Raw genomic sequence first — 20,972 nt, 5'->3', positions numbered from 1 at the left:
CAATATTTTCTTTATGCACAAAGTGGGCTCTGCTATTTGTCACAGGCCCCACCCTTCCCTCCACCTCCAGCCTGCTTTTTTTTGTTACAAGCCTGGCTCCCACGGTCATCTGAATCTGCGTCCTCGCTGCCTCCACTTTGGGGCACTGTTCCTGCCCCACTTGGACCATGGGATTTGGGTCTAGATCAAGCAGAGTCCTTTCCTGAGGATGTCTTAAACAGGAACTGGGAGAAGAGAACCCCTTAGTCCTGGACCCCAAGCTATAATGACAGGGGAGAAGGGATCCTTCTGCAGAAAAGCAGCAAAGCAAGCTTGAGAAGCAGAGACAAAAGAGAGGGAGCCTTCCGGTCGCAATTGAGTCTAGTTCCTATCATCCCTGAGGCAGCCCTCCCCTTTCCCCAGTGCACAGTTGTGACTAACAGTGAGGTAGCAGGAAGGAGAATGGGCTTGAGAATGATACAGATCTGCCACTCTGTGATTTTGGCTGAACCACTGATATCCTTCTGAGTTTCTTCATCTGTGCAGTGGGGACACTATAGCTTACCTCCTAAGATGGGGTGGGGTTCCAATAATGTCATCTATGTGAAGCATTAGATGTAATGCGTGTGCATAACACATGCTACTAAGGATTCCATGAACAGTGAATTTTATGGTAGATGTTTACTAAAAACTGATCAGTTAGAGTTAAGAAGAGTGAGCGCCTTCCTGAAGAATAGTAGCAGTGTTCTTTAAGGAGATAAATCCTAATCAGTACTGTCTTCAGAGACTCAGGTAGCCTGGAAGAAGCTAAGCCTCTACCAGGAGGAGCTGGATTTGCATAACAATTCACCCTTTCAATGACTGTGTCCACTTGGAATATTTACTTAAATTCTCTGACCCTGAGGTTCCTCCTCTAAAGTGGAGACACACTCAGTCACGTCTGACTCTTTGCGATTCCATGGACTGTAGCCCGCCAGGTTCCTCTGTCCATGGGGATTCTCCAGGCAAGAATACTGGAGTGGGTTGCCATGCCGTCCTCCAGGGGATTTTCCCAACTCAGCCCAGGGATCGAACCCATGTCTCCCACATTGCAGGCAGATTCTTTACCGATTGAGCCAGCAGGGAAGCCCAAGAATACTGGAGAGGGTAGCCTATCCCTTCTCCAGGGGATCTTCCCGAACCAGGAATCAAACCAAGGTCTTCTGCATTGCAGACCTATTCTTTACCAGTTGAGCTACCCAAGAAACCCATCTTTTTCAGTTATTTTGAGAATGAAAGTAACTCATTAACGTAAGAATGGCTAGTAGTGTTTGTGTCCTAAGCATTCAACAAATTGTATTTATTGTGATGGAAAAACAACAAAAGCCACAGTCCAGAGCTAGCCAAAGGTTTCATTTCTAGGGGAGTCATTGCTATTGTGCTTTCTACTATCTGAGGCTCAGCTGAGCTAAAAGTGCACACTAAGTCATCAGAACACAAAGCTGTTCTGTTCAGTTGTGCCAAGAACTCACCTCCTGCACCACCCACCCCGACTGCCAAGCTAGCAGCCCCCATGATTCAAACCCTCCTATGTGAGCTTCAGGCAAGTAGTTTTTAAAGCAGATTTCCATTTAAAAAAGAAGAAAAAAAGGCTTTGGATGATCAACACAAGACCAAAATCAAAAGAGAAACCACAATGTAGAATTTTTTAATTTTCTTTTTAAGAAGCAAAGTCTAGCAACTGTCAAGTTACAAACAAAATGATAAAAGTTGTTGACATCTTGAGACCAAAATAATACCTTACACGGTTGATTCTCTAGAACCAATCTCACTTCCTTGTACTGAGTAAGCATGAGATGGGTTCCTAGGAAGCTTTGCCTCTTGATTTGGTTTTGGCCCTGAGCCCGACACTGCCTTGCACAAAATATCCTCAAGCACTTGTTGCGACAGACGGCCCTGCATGGCACAGCCTGCCTGCCAGGCCTCTTGGAGCCCAGCCATGCTGGCCGGTGCTTGGTCAGTCTCAGGCGGGGCAAAGGCAGTGATGTCTATTCCTCTAATGAGCTCTTGAAAATAGCGCCTGATGGAAATAGTGTCCTTGGTGGGGACTGGGGGGGACACGCTGCCCTCCACGAGTCTCTCCATCTCCCCCTTGAGCCTTTTATGCTCGTGGAGAAATTGCACTGCGTTAGCATGATGCTGCAGGAGCATCTTCATCTGCTGGTAAAGCTCTCGGGGGGCTTCAAGTTCCCGGGCAACCAGCTGTAACTTCTCCAGCTTGGAGCAGTGCTCACTCTGCAGTTGCTTTTTCAAGGTGGCAATACGACATTTGATGCCACTGAGCAGGCTGTCTCCGATGGCGTCGATCATGGCCAGTGTGTCAGTGGCGCTGGTAGAGAGTTCCCTGATGAGCTTCTCCATGTCCTGTGGAGGCAGCATGAACATTTCTTAGGAAAGACCTTCAGCATTCAGGCCTGGGCACCTGGTTCATGGCATTGCCTCTTCTCCACTACTGAACCAAGAATTCCTTAAGGGTGATGCCCACTGCTAGCTGCTAGCCTACTACCCTTTTTTCAACTCTTTCCTACCAAATAACCCTGATTCTTCCAGCCAGTGATGTGTGGGCAGCTAAAAATACTTACATTCATTTCCTGCTTTCCTTGTAGTTCGGGGTGACAAGGCATGCAACAGAAGCAGAAGTCTGAGTTATTGGGTGCGGCTTCTGGGAAAGCTGCCTAAAAGTAGACAGATGCTTCTGGGACAAGTCTTGATCCTTCCCTTTCTCCTGCCAGGACCTGGGGTCAATGCCCCATGGAGTAGGCTCCTGGTAACCTTGTGCTGACAGGAGCACGCACGGCAAAGCTGAGAGAAAAGGGTGGAGCATCATGGGGCCACTAAGCTGGCATTCTTGACTTTCTACCTATGGCCATTTCATTAAGTTAAAAAATAAATAGAATCTCTAATTTTTAAAAAAGCTACAGCTTGTGAATTTCTATTACAATCAAGCATACACCCTTACTAAAAGAATACTCAAGTGGAAGGAGTTACCTGAATATTTTGAAGGGAATGAAATCACAAACCATCCATTGTGATCTTGCTAGAAAAAGTCAAGGTCTCTTACTCTGGACTCTCCATGACCTACAGTGCCCTTCCCCATCTGGTCAGCTTGTCCTGCAGCTCATCCTGTCAGCCTCAGCTCTGCATCACGTCTGTGATCAGGTCTCCCCTCGGGGGGAAGGAGTGTAGGGGAAACAGTTGTAGAGGCACTCGAAGGTGAGGCCAGGCAGCCCCTAGGTGTGCTTGTGGCCCTTACATCTGAATAGTCCTGCATCTTAGATTCCTGCCTTGAGGAAAGGAGATCATGGGTGCTGAAGAGAACTAAATGAGATGATGGACATATAGTGCCTAACACCAGACCAGCATGTAGTAGGCACTTAACAAATTCATCTTCCATGGGATGAAGAGATTCTTCCATTCTATTGATAAATGCTTCTATAGGTCTCATATATGTCACCATGGCTCCCAATAGTACAATATAATAGTACAATAAGCAGGGTGACAATATACAGCCTTGACATACTCTTTTCCCGATTTAGAACCAGTCTGTTCCACGTCCAGTTCTAACTATTGCTTCTTGACCTGCATACAGATTTCTCAGGAGGCAGGTCAGGTGTTCGTCTGGTATTCCCATTGCATTAAGAATTTTCCACAGTTTGTTGTGATGCACACAGTCAAAGGCTTTGGCATAGTCAGTAAAGCAGAAGTAGATGTTTTTCTGGAACTCTCTTGTTTTTTTTGATGATTCAGCGGATGTTGGCAATTTGATCTCTGGTTCATCTGCCTTTTCTAAATCCAGCTAGAACATCTGAAAGTTCATAGTTCACATACTGTTGAAGCCTGGCTTGGAGAATTTTGAGCATTACTTTGCTAGCGTGTGAGATGAGTGCAATTGTGCGGTAGTTTGAGCATTCTTTGGCATTGCCCTTCTTAGGGATTGGAATGAAAACTGACCTTTTCCAGTCCTGTGTCCACTGCTGAGTTTTTCAAATGTGGTAGCATATTGAGTACAGCACTTTCACAGCATTATTTTTTAGGATTTGAAATAGCTCAATTGGAATTCCATCACCTCCACTAGCTTTGTTCATAGTGGTGCTTTCTAAGGCCCACTTGACTTCGCATTCCAGAATATCTGGCTCTAGGTGAGTGATCACACCATTGTGGTTATCTGGGTCATGAAGATCTTTTTTGTATAGTTCTTCTGTGTATTCTGGCCACCTCTTCTTAATATCATCTGCTTCTGTTAGGTCCCTACCATTTCTGTCCTTTATTGTGCCCATCTTTTCATGAAATGTTCCCTTGGTATCTCTAATTTTCTTCAAGAGATCCCTAGTCTTTCCCATTCTATTGTTTTCCTCTATTTCTTTGCACTGATCACTGAAGAATCAAATGGGTATATCTTTCCTTTTCTCCTTTGCCTTTAGCTTCTCTTGTTTTCTCAGCTATTTGTAAGACCTCCTCAGACAACCATTTTGCGTTTTTGCATTTCTTTTTCTTGGGTATGGTCTTGATCACTGCCTCCTGTACAATGTCATGAACCTCCGTCTATAGTTCTTCAGGCACTGTGTCTATCAGATCTAATCCCTTGAATCTATTTGTCACTTCCACTGTATAATTGTAAGGGATTTGATTTAGGTCTGCATTCAGTTCAGTTCAGTTCAGTCACACAGTCATGTCCGACTCTTTGTGACCCCATGAATCGCAGCACGCCAGGCCTCCCTGTCCATCACCAGCTCCCAGAGTTCACTCAGACTCACGTCCATCGAGTCAGTAATGCCATCCAGCCATCTCATCCTCTGTTGTCCCCTTCTCCTCCTGCCCACAATCCCTCCCAGCATCAGAGTCTTTTCCAATGAGTCAGCTCTTCGCATGAGGTGGCCAAAGTACTGGAGTTTCAGCTTTAGCATCATTCCTTCCAAAGAAATCCCAGGGCTGATCTCCTTTAGAATGGACTGGTTGGATCTCCTTGCAGTCCAAGGGACTCTCAAGAGTCTTCTCCAATACCACAGTTCAAAAGCATCAATTCTTCAGCGCTCAGCCTTCTTCACAGTCCAACTCTCACATCCATACATGACCACAGGAAAAACCATAGCCTTGACTAGACGGACCTTTGTTGGCAAAGTAACATCTCTGCTTTTGAATATGCTGTCTAGGTTGGTCATAACTTTGCTTCCAAGGAGTAAGCGTCTTTTAATTTCATGGCTGCAGTCACCATCTGCAGTGATTTTGGAGCCCAAAAAAATAAAGTCTGACACTGTTTCCACTGTTTCTCCATCTATTTCCCATGAAGTGATAGGACCGGACGCCATGATCTTAGTTTTCTGAATGTTGAGCTTTAAGCCAACTTTTTCACTTTCCACTTTCACTTTCATCAAGAGGCTTTTTAGTTCCTCTTCACTTTCTGCCATAAGGTTGGTGTCATCTGCATATCTGAGGTTATTGATATTTAAAATGATGTATAAAATGACCACATTTATTTAAGAATGTATTCCAATATCAAACAGCAAATTTCAACAATGCAAAACTGCAATTACTTTAATATATTTTCTTTTCTCTTGGGTTTTGAAACCTAGAAGAGGAAGAGCTGAACCAGTTATTTAACTTTTTAAAAAATTACCAAATTGTTTTCCAAAGTGTTTGTACTATTTTACATTCCCAGCAGCAGTGTATGAGAGTTCCTTACCAAGAGTCCCCTACATCCACACAAACACTTGATCTATCATTTCGGATAGATGTGTAGCTGTATCTCATTGTGGTTTTCATTTGCATTTCCCTAATAACTGAGAATCTTTTCATATACTGTTTGCTATCTGCATAGCTCATTTGGTGAAAAGTCTATGCTAATATTTTGCCTATTTTAATTGATTTGTTTGTTTTCTTTTCTTTTTTCTTTTTTTTTTTTTTGGCCACACTCTGAGCCATGCAGGATCTTAGTTCCCTGACCAGGGATTGAACTTGTGCTCCTTGTATTGGGAACGTGGAGTCTTAACCCCTGGACTGCCAGGGAAGTCCCCAAGCTGTTTGTTTTCTTATTGTTGAGTTTTGAGAGTTCTTTATATATTCTTTATCTTTTATCAGATATATTTTTACAGAGATATTTTTCTCCTATGTTTTCTTCTACACATTGTGTGGTTTTAGTTATATATATATATAGGTCTACTGTCTATGTAGGATTAATTTTTGCATATAGTGTGAAGGATGGATGAAGTTTTGTTTTTCTTTTCCTTCCTTTTCTTTCTTTCTTTGTTGCTATTGCTCCATACAAAATTTCAATTGTTCCAGTACCATTTGTTGAAGAGGCTAGTCTTTCTCCACTGTACTGCTTTTGCAGTTTTGTCAAAACTCAGGTTCTATTTGTGTACAGATTTGTTTCTGGATTCTTTATTTTGTTCCATTGTTTTATTTGTCTGTCTTTATGCCAATACCATGCTCTTTGGATTACCAGAGTTTTAGATTAATTGTTGAATTCAGGTAGAGTTAACCCTACAACTTTATTTCAAATTGTTTTGGTTATTCTATAACCTTTACTTTTCCACATGAGCTTTAGAATCACCCAGTCATTAAAAAAAAAAGTATGCTGGGATGTTAATTGTGATTGCATGAAATCTGCTGAAGTATTTGGGTAGAACTGACATGTCAATAACATTGAGTTTTGCTATGCATGAAGAGTATATATTCCGCCATTTATTTGCTAATAGATCCTCTTAATTTCTCTCAGCAATAGTTATATTGTTTTGCTTCTTCCTTTCCTATCTGAATGCTTTAATTTTTCTTGCCTAGTTGTACTGGTTAGAACTCCAGTACCATGTTAAATTGCAGTGATGAGAACAACATCATTGTCTTATTTCTGATCTTGTTGGGGGTGAATATTCAGTGTTGCAAGATTAAGCATGATGTTAGTTGCAGGTTTTCACAGATGCCTTTTATTATCTTCTATGTTGTGGTATAATGGGAAATATATGGCCTTTGTCCCTGGTTCCTGGTACAAAGCTCATAAAATTCTTGGCATTTCCTGAGTGATAGGTATAGATTTTGTTATTCATAATAAGCCCTTTTCAAAAATATATGAGATTATACTAATTACGTGACTCTTGGTGGGTCCCTAGATAGCTTCAGGATGGATCCTGGTTGCCAGAAAGACCAAACATGACTAAAGAGTTGGAACTGTCAGCCCTACCCTCAATCTCTGGGTTTTAGCCCTACCCTCAAACTCTGGGTTTCAGCTCTGCTCTCAACTGGCGGTATAAAACTCTGAAAAGAGGAGAGGGATTAGAGATTGAGTTCAGTCACCAATGGCCAATGATTTGATCATTCATGCCCTACATAATTGGGGAAGGAAATGGCAACCCACTCCAGTATTCTTGCCTGGAGAATTCCGTGGACAGAGAAGGCTGGTGGGCTGCCGTCTATGGGGTCGCACAGAGTCAGACACGACTGAAGTGACTTAGCAGCAGCAGCAGCAGCAGCCCTACATAATGGAATCTCCACAAAAACCCCTTTAGAAAGGGTTCAGGGAGCTTCCAGGTGGTGAACACTTTGTTATGTTGGGAGGACAGGACCACACGGAGAACTCATGCAAGCTACCCCTCTAAATACCCCACAGCTCTTACCTTGCCCTGTGTATCTTTTCTGTTTAGCTGTTGCTGATTTATATCCTTATAATAAAGAGGTAAAAGCAGTAAAGTGCTTTCCTGAGATCTGTGAATCATTCTAATGAATCATCAACCTGAAAATGGGGTTGTAGGAAACCCAAGTTTATAGCCAGTTAGTCAGAAGTACAGGTGGCAACTTCAGACTTGTGACTGGAATCTGAAGTGAGGGCAGTCTTATAGCATAGCCCTTAACTGGTGAGGTCTGTATGAACTACAGATGGTTAGTGTCAGAACTGAATTAAGTTTTTGGACAATCAGTTTGGCCTCTGAGAACCAGAGCATCTGAGATATTACTAGATTGCTTAGTTTTATCAAATTAATATTGAATTCTTTCAAAAAAGTATTCTGTCTACTGAAATCGTATGATTTTTCATTTTTCTTTTGTTATTATAGTGGACTACATTGATTTTTGAATGTTAGCACTGTATTCTGGAGATAAAGCCCCTTTTGCTTGTAATGTATTAGGCCTCTTGTATATTTTTGGATATGATCTACAAAATTTTTAAATGAATTATTACATCAGTGTTCATAAAAGATATTGGATGTAATTTTCTTTGCCTGGTTCTGACTTCAGGATAACCCTGGTCCTATAGAAAGAGTTGGGACAAATTCCCATTTCTTTAATTTTCTGGAAGTTTGTGTATATTTGTTATTGCTTCTTCCTTAAATGTTTGGTCAAATCATTAACAAACCTATATGGGCTTGGAGTTTTTAATGCAAGCAAGTTTTTAACTACAAATTTAACTTCTTTAACAGATAAATGGCTATTATAACATTTCTTCTGGGAGAATTTTGATCATTTGTGTCTTTCACAGAATTTAATCTAAATTGTCAAATTTATTGCCATAAAATTGTTTGCAGTTGTCCCTTATTATCTGTTGGAGCCACTCCTCAGAAACCTGAAGAGTGATGATGTCACCACACAAAGATGTGATGAAAAGGGCTATTACATAATGAAGCTTTCTGGAGGAGAGCAGGGCAGCTTCCAACCGGGTCTGAAATAGCTTTAAAGAGCAGAGAAAGCAGATTGGTTTGGAATTTTTATGGTGGTTATGAGCTGTGGAAGGTTCCTACAGCTAAGCTGGGCTTATGTGGTTTGAAATCCTGCAGGTGCCAAAGAAGGAAGCACTTAGGTTTGCTTATCAACTTTTCCAGATTTCGATCAGAAGGGGAAGAGGGAAAAGGAAGGCTTTAAAAACTGTGAGCAGTTTAACATTAAACATAGAGTTTGACTATTGTATTTTAAATACCTATAGAATTTGTAGTGATGTTACCTCTCTTATTCCAGGTTTTGGTAAATAATGTTCTCTCTCCTCTCGCCATCTCTATTTCCTTGAGTAGTCTGGCTAGAAGTTTAATTCTCTTGATCTTCTTGAAGAACTAGTTTTTGGTTTTGTTTATTTTCTCTATTGTTTTTGGTTTTCTAGCTCATTTTTTTCTGCTCTGTCTTTATTATTTCTTTTATGCTGCTTACTTGGATTACTTCACTCTTTCTTTTTGCACTTTCCTAAGGTGGGAGCTGAGATCAGTAATACCAAGTCTTATTATTTTCTAATTTAAATTTCCCAAGTGCTGCTTTAGTGGCAACCCATAATACTGATATGTTTTGCTTTCATTTTTATCCAGTGCAAAATACTTTATAATCTCCATTTTGGTTTTTCTTTGACCTATGAGTTAATCAATACATGTTATTAAATTTCCAAAAATCTGTATGTTATTCATTTCTAATTTAATTCTGTTGTCATCAGAGAAACTCAACATTTGAAAAACTAGGATCATGGCATCCAGTCCCATCATTTCACAGCAAATAGAAGGGGGAAAAGTGGAAACAGTAACAGATTGTATTTTCTTGGGCTCCAAAATCACTGCAGATGGTAACCACAGCCATGAAATTAAAAGACACTTGCTTCTTGGGAGGAAAGCTATGACAAACCTAGACAGCCTATTAAAAAGCAGAGACAACTTTGCCAATGAAAGTCCATGTAGTCAAAGCTATGGTTTTTCCAGTAGTCATGTACAGATGTGAGAACTGAACCATGTAAAAGGCTAAATGCCAAAGAACTGATGCTTTTGAATTCTCCAGTGGTTCTGGAGAAGACTCTTGAGAGTCCCTTTGATAGCAAGGAGATCAAACCAATCAATCCTAAAGGAAATCTACCCTGAATATTCATTGGAAAGACTAATGCTGACGATGAAGCTCCAGTACTTTAGCCACCTGAGGAGAAGAGCCGACTCATTATAAAAGACCCTGATTCTGGTAAAGATAGAAGGCAGGAGGAGAAGAGGGTGACAGAAGATGAGATGGTTGGATAGCATCACTGACTCAAAAGACATGAGTTTGAGCAAACTCTAGGAGATAGTGAAGAACTGGGAAGTCTGGTGCACTGCAGTCTATGGGGTCACAAAGAGTTGGGCATGACTTAGCAACTAAACAGGGAACGTACTTTGTATAAATTGAATTTTTAAAAACGTTTAAAAAATAATTTTATTTATTTATTTATCGGCTGTGCAGACTTCTCTCTAGTTGCAGTGAGTGGTGGCTACTGTCGTTGCAGTGCACGGGGTTCTTACTGCGGTGGCTTCTCTTGTTGCAGAGTACAGGCTCTAGGGCGTGTGGGCTTCAGTAGTTTCGGCTTGAGGGCTCGGTGGTTGCGGTTTCCAGACTCTAGAACACAGGTTCAATAGCTGTGGCACACGGGCATAGTTGCTCCATGGCATGTGGGATCCTCCTGGACCAGGGATTGAACCCATGTCTCCTGTATTGGTAGGAGGATCCTTTACCATTGAGCCAACAGGAAAGCCCCAAATCCTTTTAAATTTGTTGATACTTGTTTTATGGTCTATCTTGGTGAGCTGTGTGAACTTGAGAATGTGTTCTATTGTTGTTGGGGGGGAATGTTCCATAAATGTTAGTCAGGCCTGATTAACAATGTTGTTCAAGCTATATATTTGCAGAATTCCTGCATACCTGTTCTATCAGTTATCAAGAAAAAGATATTGAAAATTATTGATTTGTCTATTTCTCCTGGTAGTTTTATCGGTTTTTGCTTTATATATTTTGAAGATTCCTTATTAAATGCATAAACATTGCAGACTGTTTTTATTCTCTTGATTAATTGATCCATTTATGAAAATGAAATTACCTTCTTTCTCCTTGGTATTATTAATATTATTTGGCCTGAAATCTTCTTTGCCTGATGTTAATAGAGCCACTCTGGCTTCTTTTGACTCATGTTAGCATGACATGTCTCTTTCCATTCTTTCACTTTTAACCTATTTGTGTCTTCATATAAAGCACATTTATCCGAGTTGGGTCTTGATTTTTTTTTCACTATGATGAAAGCCTTTTTAATTGGAGTGTTTAGACCATTTTCAGTTGATGTGATTATTGATATGGCTAGATTTGAATTTTATCATCTTGCTATTTGCTTCTATTTGCCCAATCTGGTTTTTGTTCCCTTCGTCCTCTCTTTCTACCTTCTTTAGGATTAATTGTGTATCTTTTATAATCCTATTTTATCTCCATTGCTGGCTTATTAGCAATAACTCTTTATTATTTTAGTGGTTGCTTGAGGGCTTATGGGCTTCCCTGGTGGCTCAAATGGCAAAGAATCTGCCTGCAATGCAGGAGACCCAGGTTTGATTCCTGGGTCGGAAAGATCCCCTGGAGAAGGGAATGTCTATCCACTCCAGTCTTCTTGCCTGGGAAATCCCATAAACAGAGGAGCCTGGCATGCTTAGTCCATGGCGTTGCAAAGAATAAAACGCAACTGAGGGACTTTCACTTTCTTGAGGGCTTATAGCACGCATCTTTAACTTATCACAGTCTACCTTCATCTCACTTCACATATAGTATAAAACCCATATCGTACTGTACTTCCATGATGTCTCTCCTAGGCTCATGCTATTACTGTCATGTACTTTACTTTTACACGTAATGAACGTCATATGACATTGTTATTTTAAAAACAGTGAGTTGTGTTTTGAAAGATTTAAATAATATGAAAACAATCTTACATATTTACAGTTTTCTTTGCCATTTCTGGTGTCCTTTATTCCTTTTAGATTCAGATTTTCCTTCTGCCTGAAGGACTTCCTATAACATTTCTTATAGTGTGAATCTGCTGGTGATGAATTCTTTCAGCTTTTGAAAGAAAGTGTTTTTATTTTGTCTTCATATTTGAAAGATATTTTCACTAGATACAGAATTCTAGGTTGACTTTTTTAAACTGATATTTTAAAGATTTTTCTCCACTGTCTTCATGCTTGGATTGTTTCCAACAAGAAAGCAGATGTCATCCTTATTTTTGTTCTTCCATGTGAAATATGTGTGTGTTTTTACCTTTGGGTGCTGTTAATATTTTCTCTTTATCACTGGCTTCAGCAATTTGACTATGATGTACTCTGGTATAGTTTTAGCCATATTTATTTTACTAGATGTTTGTCAGATTTCTTGGATGTATTTTTTTTATATAGTTTTCATCAAGTTTGGTAAATATTTGGCCATTATTTTTTAAGATAGTTTTCCTGTCCTTCCCCCACCCTGTCATTTCCTTCAGGGACTTCAATTACTCAAATATTGGGACACGAAGCTCTTCCCCTGCTAAGTAATTCTGTTTTAAAAAAAATTCTCACTCCTCTCTGGGTTTCATTTTGAGTAATTTCTATTGCTATGTCTTCAATGTCACAAAGCTTTTCTTCTCAGTGACTAACCTGCTGTTAATCCCACTAAGCGTATTTTTCTCTCATCTCCAGAAATTTGATTTGAATCTTTTTTATATCTTCCTTGTCTCTAACTTTTTGAAATATGGACTACAATTACAATAATTATAATTATAAATATAATTTAGCAACTGAAAAAAACCAACAAATTATTATTTTCATTATGGGTCATATTTTCCTGCTTCTTTGCTTGCCTGGTAATCTTTGATGTCTTACATTGTGATTTTTTACCTTGTTTGATGTTGTATATTTTTACATTCCTATAAATCTTAATATTTTGGGAGGATACAGTTAAGTTACTTGGAAAAAATGATCTTTTAGTGCTTGCTTCCCTGGTGGCTCAGATGGTAAAGAATCTGCCTGCCAATGCAGGAGACCTGGCTTTGATCCCTGGGTTGGGAAGATCACCTGGAAGAAAGGAATAACTACCCACTCCAGTGGTCTTGCCTGGATAATCCCATGGACAGAGGAGCCTATAGTCCTCGGGGTCGCAAAGAATCGGACACGACTGAGTGACTAACACTTTCATTTTCACTTCATTATTTGTTAGGTGAGTCTGGAGTCATGCTCATTCTGGGACTAAGACTTCCTGAGTACTCACTTCAATGTCTCATGATTTACAAGTTTTTCCAATCTTGTTAGTGGGAACAGGCTTTGTTCTGATTCTGTTTGAGCTCCAAGCACTGCCCTCAATCTTTTCCTGTGGAGCCTTTCATGGCATAAGGTAATTTTCTCACAGACAGGTGCTGAGCTCTGTTGAACACTCAAAGGAGACTCTCTGCAGATCTCTGGTTTGTCTCTCTGTGCAGTGCTCTCTTCTCTGAACTCTGTCTTATGCACTTGAAATGTCTTGACCTCCCCAGAGGCTCAGTTCCATCTCCTAAATTCAAAGAATCTGCCAGGCTTTGCTTGGGTTCCCTCTTTCCACCCTTTCAAGCTCTCTCAAGGCAGTAAGTTGTAGCAACTGTAGAGCTAATCTTGTGTATATCCTGTCTCTCAGAGATTAGTGTCTTTTATTGCTTGAGGTCCAGTGTCTTGAAAACTGTTGTTCCATATATTTTTGTTTATTTTGTTTTATTTTTCCAGAAGGGAGAATAAATTCAGACTTTGTTACTCTATCTGGATCAGATGAGGAAATAATAAAAATCCAATTTCAACCAATATTTGGTATTTAGAAGAAGATCTATAAAAGTCAGCTATGATAGACAGAGATATTCTGCCCCAATTCCCCTTTCCAGAGAGGACTTACTGCCTGTCGAGGTATGACCAGCCTCCAGGTGTCAAATCCTTTGGGATTGCTGTGCCCTTCCCACATCAGCCTACATTTGGAGGCTGAGCAAAAGGACCTACAGTCGCCTGCCCATTGCAGCTCAACATAGAGTACTCTAATGGGCAAAGCTGGATCAGGCAATGCTTGTCAGGCCTGTGGTGTAGTTTGCCTTCTCCTCTGTTTCATTTACCTCCTACTCTTACAGATGGCAGTCTTGGATATCTTGTACCCCAAACTCTGTCTCAGCTTCTGTTTCCAGAGACTCAACCTATGATACCAAATGTTAGGTGGCTAGTGTGGCCCAGTCCCCAGCAGCCTCTGCCTTGGCCATTCTGCAGGTGTCCCTTCTCTACAAAAGCTAAAGTTTAGAATTTGTTTCTCAAAGACTATCTAGTCTTCAGTGTGTGTGTGTGTGTGTGTGTGTGTGTGACTTAGAAAATTTTGTTCTCTTGACAAATGTATCCAGAGATTGATTCCTAATATCTAAGTTTTGGGGGGCGGGGGAAAGTTATAAAATAAGGAAAATATACCATAGAAGCTAGGATGCATCTTACTTAGTCATCTTAGAAGAGTAAAGTGAAGTGAAAGTCACTCAGTCATGTCTGACTCTTTGCGACCCATGGACTATACTGTTCATGGACTTCTCCAGGCCCGAATGCTGGTATGGGTAGCCATTCCCTTCTCCAGGGGATCTTCCCAACCCAGAGACAGAACCCAGGTCTCTCACACTGTAGGTGGATTCTTTACCAGCTGAGCCACCAGGGAAGCCCAAAAGAGTAAAATGGCCATTAAATGATCATTTTGGAATCCCTTTAAGCAAACAGAATTCAACCATTTCTCAACATGCACATTTCAAAACTTGACATATTTCACAACACACTTAAGGAGACTCACTCTGTAGAGAATTTCTCCCTCGTATTTAAATACTGCTTTTGTTAATGTATTGTCCTTAAGAGAACAGCAGTCATTTGAATGGAAGCCAAATATTGCCCTGCTGTTGGAGAAAAGACATGAGCCATACCTGTACTGCCTGTGCCGCGCTCTCAGATTTCTGCAGCACCAGCTGAATATCCTTAGCAAAGTTCAATTTCCTCTCTGCATAGGCATCAGAAATCTTGGCTACTGGGTGAGTCTTGTGGTCCCCAAAGAGCTTGCACATTCCACATATTGGTTCTTCATCACTTAGGCACATCTGATTGACAAAAGAAAAGTCAATGACACTTATTTCCCTCCTTGTTCCAGTCCTACACACTCAGAACCTTCTGTAACCTCAGGCTACTGAATGTATTCTTAAGCAGGTATCAAAAGTCAGTTGCACGGGAGGCTTGATGTATGGAAGACAGAGATGGTGGTAGTACCAGGATGCTTGAATGATAATTTAGTAAGCACATACCACACTTGGTTTTTCTTGGACTCCTCATAATGACCCTTTGATTTGGATAGTATGTGTCCATTTTACAGGTGAGAAAGCTGAAAAGTCTCCAAGCTGTTAAATGATTTGCCCAAGGACACAATGCCATGAAGGGATAGAACTGGGGTTAGAAGCAAAGTCATTCCAACTTGGCCAAGCCAAGGGCTGTTATAAAGATTAAATATGATGCATGGAACATGCTTGGTATGCAATCTGGCACTCGGCAGACATTATACACATGGTAGCTACCAATAATATCATAAAGACTTTAACAAAGTTGACTCTGCTACAGGCTCAAGATAAACTGGGCCTATTTTAGATGAAAGGGATTGAGTAGGACCTCACTGTCCTGCTGGCCCCTTCACTTGGCTAATGGGAGCCTTGGAATGAAACCTTATGAATGAAATGAAAACTTACTAGTGAAAACTTGGAATCTCAGAAAGGGAGGTTACTGCTGAGGGTGAGACAGAACCACTGAGAATTTGTGATAAATGAAACTGATTTTCAAAGGCAGAATTCAACAAGAATACCAAATCACATTGTATTCTCTTGGGTCCACTTAGTGGCCTGAGCTAGCCTGCCCCAAACATGCCATTTATGTCCTTGCACGAGGAGGGGTGGCTGGAAGAAACAGAGCAGAAGCTGGTGGAGCTCAGAACAGCCCAGGAAAGTGGCTGAGGGTGGCGACTCACAAAGAAAACCTGCCCGCTGAGGACAGACCCTAGATATTCTGCCCTAAAGTGCTGGGGGCCCTGGAGCGATGAAGCCCTCACAGAGCTCCATCTATGCTTTGGGAGTTGGCTTCAGAGCTTCAAGCTGGAGCCAATTATAAAGACTCAGGAAAACTTTTGACCTTCTCCAAGGAAATCACTAACTTAGTTCATCCCTGACCATTATCAAAGCAACCTAAACCTGGTGGTTGGTGCTGCACAGTCTGTGAAACATGGGAACTGCCTCATTCTGTCCCTCCAGGGTTGTTGGGGAAATCAAACAGTCTCAAGGTTGTGTACAGGCTTTGTTGACTGTGACGAATGAAAGCTAAAGTGGTGTTATGTCTGATTCATATCTGAGTTACATCTGACATGGAGATCATCCTAAAACTATTACCAAAGGGGCAGATTACATGTATCAAATCACCTGTGAAGATCTCTTAGCTGGGGAACATGGAATTAGAGTGGGGGTACACATGGTTTTATTTAAATCACACTGTAGACACGTGTGTATAAACATATAACATGTATAGCATCATACAGAGTACAGTAAAGAGTTCATATGACATATTGTATCAAAAACTCATGCTTAAGATTAAACATCAGAGTCATACACAGCTCTCCAAATGGGATGTGGCCAAAAGGAGGAATGACAGATTCCTGGTCCCATCTTACCCTACCCTCTCTTTCTGTGTGATCATGGGTAGCTAAATTCTCATAGATCTGACTATCATGCAACTTCTTTGTAACTATGTGAGCCTGTCTATCTGTGGTCCCGTTAATCTTGCTGCAGTTTACCTGACTGAATACCACACACACACACCAAACCTGGGCTCCATCACTAAGAATGAAGGTAGCGTTGGTATGCGCATTTGTCTGGAAAGTAATCCTCTACTATACTCCTGAGCAAATATCTGATTTCAACAATAGGTTGCTGAGTAATTTGACAGATTGGGTAGCTAAGCAAGAATAAAATAAAATTAAAAGTGTGATTGAATACCAGATTCACACTTTCTCCATGCTTTTCACATGTCTGAGCCAGTTGATTTTGCTCCTTGGTGTGAAGCATCTCAAGTTCTTCCTTAAACTTCTCCAGTATGTTTTCAGCCAAGATGTTCCTCTGCAATCCGTTTGTTCCCCTTCCCCTCAAATAAATGACCTAAAACACAGAACCGGCATGAGCTTGTGGCAAATTCCCATCATCAACTGTGACATTGTCATGGGGAAGGATGAGACACCGCCCTTCCTGCACATAAACACCAGTGAGCGGGAAGACAGCCCAGGCCACCCCTCCAGGCTTTCAAAAGGAAATGACTGTGAAGACTCCTCATCCCTGTAGAATATCTCCTCCTGCTCCAAAGCACTCTCACCTGAGCAAGTAAGTGTACTGTCTACAGAGGCAGTCATCACAGACTCCATCAGATGGAGCAGGAATCTGCCTTCTTTGACCTTGTAAGTCTTGGTTAGCACCTGCTCTGTCTCCTGGGGACACTCAGGCCAGTGGGAAGACAGACCTTCATAAAGGACTGTGTGCTTGGATGTATAGGGGAGCACAGAGAAGGAAGGACTAACTCTCCTTGGGGTGACAGAGGAGAGCATGACTGGAGTCTCAAGAAGATGCCTAAATTAAGCATTGAAGACCAAAGCATATTAGCCACATCTTTTATTTACTGTGTCCTGATGTTCTGGCATCTGGGCCTTGGGATGAGACCCTTCCCATTGGCTAGCCAGTTCCTAGAGACAGTAAAGGATTCACCTGGGGGCATTCATTTTACATGCAAACTGACGAATCTGGGGTCCACACCCCAACCACCTCCTTTATATTTGCTGTTCCCCTACCCACTGCCCTAACCATTCAGGGCCAGATACTAGATATCTAGGGGCAAGCCCATGTCCCAGAGGCCACTGAAATTGTTCAAGCTGGCCAATCCTAAGCCTTCTCACCATACCTTACCTGTTTTCTTCCTGCAGAAACTAAACAAAAGTCTTTCTTGTCCACATTTCCCCATCCCCCTGTTTCCTGACCCACTCTGATTTCCACATGTGGCCCGCTGTGATGTGGTATGGCCCCTCCTCTTGGGGTCAATGGCAGTCATCTCCTGATCTGCTCGTCTTGTCATACCCAAATAATAACAAGGAAAAAAAGCCAAGGCTACCTGCCACCCTGAGGTACCATCGCAGTCCACTCATCTGTCAATAACCTTAAATTCCACTTGTTTAATAAACTTTCATTAAGCACCTGCCATGCTGGGAATGTGATAGTGAACAGGACAATGCACCTGGCCCTACCCTCAGGGGTTTATATACTAGAGAGGGGAATAGACACCAAACAACCAATGTGCTAGCTATAGCCACTGATTTCCAACCAGACAATCTAAACTCTTCTTGGACCCAGTTGTCTCTTCTGCAAAACTAACCCATGGTAAAAGAAGTCTTAACAGTGTCTTGTGTGTGTGGTGGGTGGACGCACATGGAGTGAAGAAAATGTTCTAGATGTTGGTCCGGGTGGGGCTTATATGGAAATATACATATGTGCTTTATTGGGACAAAGTGTACCTCAGATGTCCTCAATTTAGCAACTAAACGACAACAACAAATACCTCAGATGTGTGCATCACACACTTTACTGTGTGTATTTTATACCTCAAGGGAAAAAAGGTGGGTGAACTTAAACATCGTGACTTGAATTTTCAGCCTCGGTTTCATTATCTGCAAATAGAAATCCAGCCCATTCTCCCCAGAAATGCTTAGATTCCTATTTGGGAATATGCATTAAAGGAATTACTATCATTATTGTTACAGTGAATTCTCAGTTACTTCTTTGAAAAAAAGTGCCTACTTAAGCTTGAGGGAAAAGGCAATGGCACCCCACTCCAGTACTCTTGCCTGGAAAATCCCATGGACGGCGGAGCCTGGTAGGCTGCAGCCCATGGGGTCGCTAAGAGTCGGACACTACTGAACGACTTCACTTTCACTTTTCACTTTCATGCATTGGAGAAGGAAATGGCAACCCACTCCAGTGTTCTTGCCTGGAGAATCCCAGGGATGGGGGAGCCTGGTGGGTTTCCGTCTATGGGGTCGCGTAGAGTCGGACACGACGGAAGGAACTTAGCAACTTAAGCTTGGGGAGGGGGTTCCATAAAGTGGGCAGTCTTAAATTTAGAGATTATCTTGCCCGTAATCCTTATATAGTAAATGTTAACATATTTTTTTTTCTTCCAGATTATCCCTCTCTCTAGACCGAGGAGCTGGGCTTCTCAGCCCTCCTCAGCCAGCATGCCATTTCTAAAAGGTTTACACCCTGCTCAGAATTTCCCTGGTCCCTCTGGGAAGAGAAAAAAAATTCATCTTTAGAGGGGCCGGTCCTGAGTTTAAACCCCAGGCTAGCCATCGCTACAAAATGAAAAGCATAAGTAAATCTAAGCATCTGGTGTTTTTGAACTGCTGCCCCACAGCTCTATACACACACTCTCTCACACACAACCTCCTCACTGGCACCCTAGCCCCCATATTCAGTTGATTACCATTGGAGAGCCAGCACCTGCCTCTCCAATCGGCCTACCCTCCGTTCCTACTGACACAGAACACTGCATAACTTCCCTCTTCCTGCAACCCATTCATTTTATATTTTCTTCCTTCCTTCCACAAATACCCAAAGGACCTGAAGAAACACCAATCACAGTACTTACGTGCCACCTGGGGAGAGAAACCCCACACAAGTCATTGTCCAACAAGTTTCCGTGAGAATACGTACTGCTGATAACAGTACAGTTAGTTTCAACACCAGTGCTATATGACCTTTTCCAGGTTAAACATTTCTCCTGGCCCCACTGCTTACAGGACAGCATGCAAAGAAAGCCTTTTGCATGACATGTAAGACCTCCTTCAACATGCCCTGACCTGTCCTCCTAATGGATGCCCTAAGTGCCCTGGTAGCTCCCACAACTCCACACCAAAGCCTTCTTATTTACTAACCAACTCTAAGCAACCTGGCTGCAGGCCCCCCTTTAGGCCCTTGGTATCTGCTATCCTCTCTTCATCTGCCCTGCTTTGTAGTCTCTCCCCAGCTGTCAGCTCCTCTGCAGTCTTTTGTGTCTCCACTGAAGGGCCTCTCACTGTATAGAGAGCCACTGGGTCCTACAAGGATGTGTCTTGTCATCTCTGTATCCCTGGGATCCTGGCACAGTGACAAGGCCCCTGGCAGGTGCTTGAAAATGTCCCCCTACCCCAGCACATACTGAATAAGTGAAAGCTGGTGTATTTTATCTCTTGGCGGTTCTATTAGAACCTTCTAACATTAAACCACAGTGCATATCTTCCTGTAGCTCCTATCCTGGGTCCCACCATGTCTTCTAAGCCTGCTCCCCCCAAAATCCACTGATGTGCTTAGTCACTCAGTCATGTCCAACTCTCTGTGACCCCATGAACAGTAGCCCACCAGGCTCCTCTGTCCATGGGATTCTCCAGGCAAGAATACTGGAGTGGATTGCCATTTCATTGTCTAGAAATCTGCTGATAACCCTTCACAGATGTGAGTTCTGGCCAGACAGTCTTCATTTTGCAGGCCAAATAACCTTAGCTCTTTTATTGCATAGATTCAAAGATGTGTTGACCAGAAAGAAATCTGCTATGTCAGCAGCAGAAGGGTCCCAAGCCTCTCTTACTTTCCTACACACTGGGCAGCAGAACTGTCCGTTGACGTGGGTGCAGTTCTGGCACACCAAGATCAGCTCCAGGCACTGTTTGCAGAAGTTGTGGGAGCAGGAGAGGAGCAGCACGGGGGGCGTAAACAGCTCCATGCACACGGGGCAGGACAGTACCGCACTCAGGGCCTCCATGGCGTCCACAGCTGTCTGCCTCTCCCAGATGGCCAGCCCCTGCCAGGCTTCTAGAACAGGCATGGAATGCAGTCACAATAGACACAGCTGGGCTTTCCTCAGAGGATGGAAGGTGTAAGGGGCCTCCAGACACTCGGGGCCCCAGGACGAATTAGCAGGGAGGTGGCAGACCATGCCCTGCCAGGGAAATCCAGCCCACAGCTTATTTTTGGTACAACTCACAAGACACAAATATTTTTCACATTTTAAGGCATTGTAAAAAACAAAAAAACAAATTAAAAAAGCAAGAATATGTAATGTGCTTTGTTGTTCAGTTGTGTCCGACTCTGTGCGACCCCATGTACTGTAGCCTAC

At 42.2% G+C, this 20,972-nt stretch overlaps 1 protein-coding gene across 1 annotated transcript; it reads right to left on the bottom strand.

Annotated features, from left to right (window-relative positions):
• Positions 1–1,690: 1,690 nt before the first annotated feature.
• LOC112583951 (tripartite motif-containing protein 54) lies at positions 1,691–20,658 on the bottom strand. Its single transcript, XM_025282085.3, has 4 exons — positions 20,445–20,658; positions 16,781–16,939; positions 14,681–14,851; positions 1,691–2,382 (listed from the first exon to the last, which is right to left on the bottom strand). Exons 1-4 carry the CDS (start codon positions 20,616–20,618, stop codon positions 1,759–1,761), a joined length of 1,128 nt encoding a protein of 375 aa, XP_025137870.3. The 5' UTR covers positions 20,619–20,658; the 3' UTR covers positions 1,691–1,758.
• Between the last annotated feature and the right edge of the window lie 314 nt (positions 20,659–20,972).

Source organism: Bubalus bubalis, chromosome 3 (assembly GCF_019923935.1).
Source record: "Bubalus bubalis isolate 160015118507 breed Murrah chromosome 3, NDDB_SH_1, whole genome shotgun sequence".
Taxonomy (NCBI): domain Eukaryota; kingdom Metazoa; phylum Chordata; class Mammalia; order Artiodactyla; family Bovidae; genus Bubalus; species Bubalus bubalis.
This window is presented reverse-complemented; position numbering and strand designations above follow the sequence as displayed.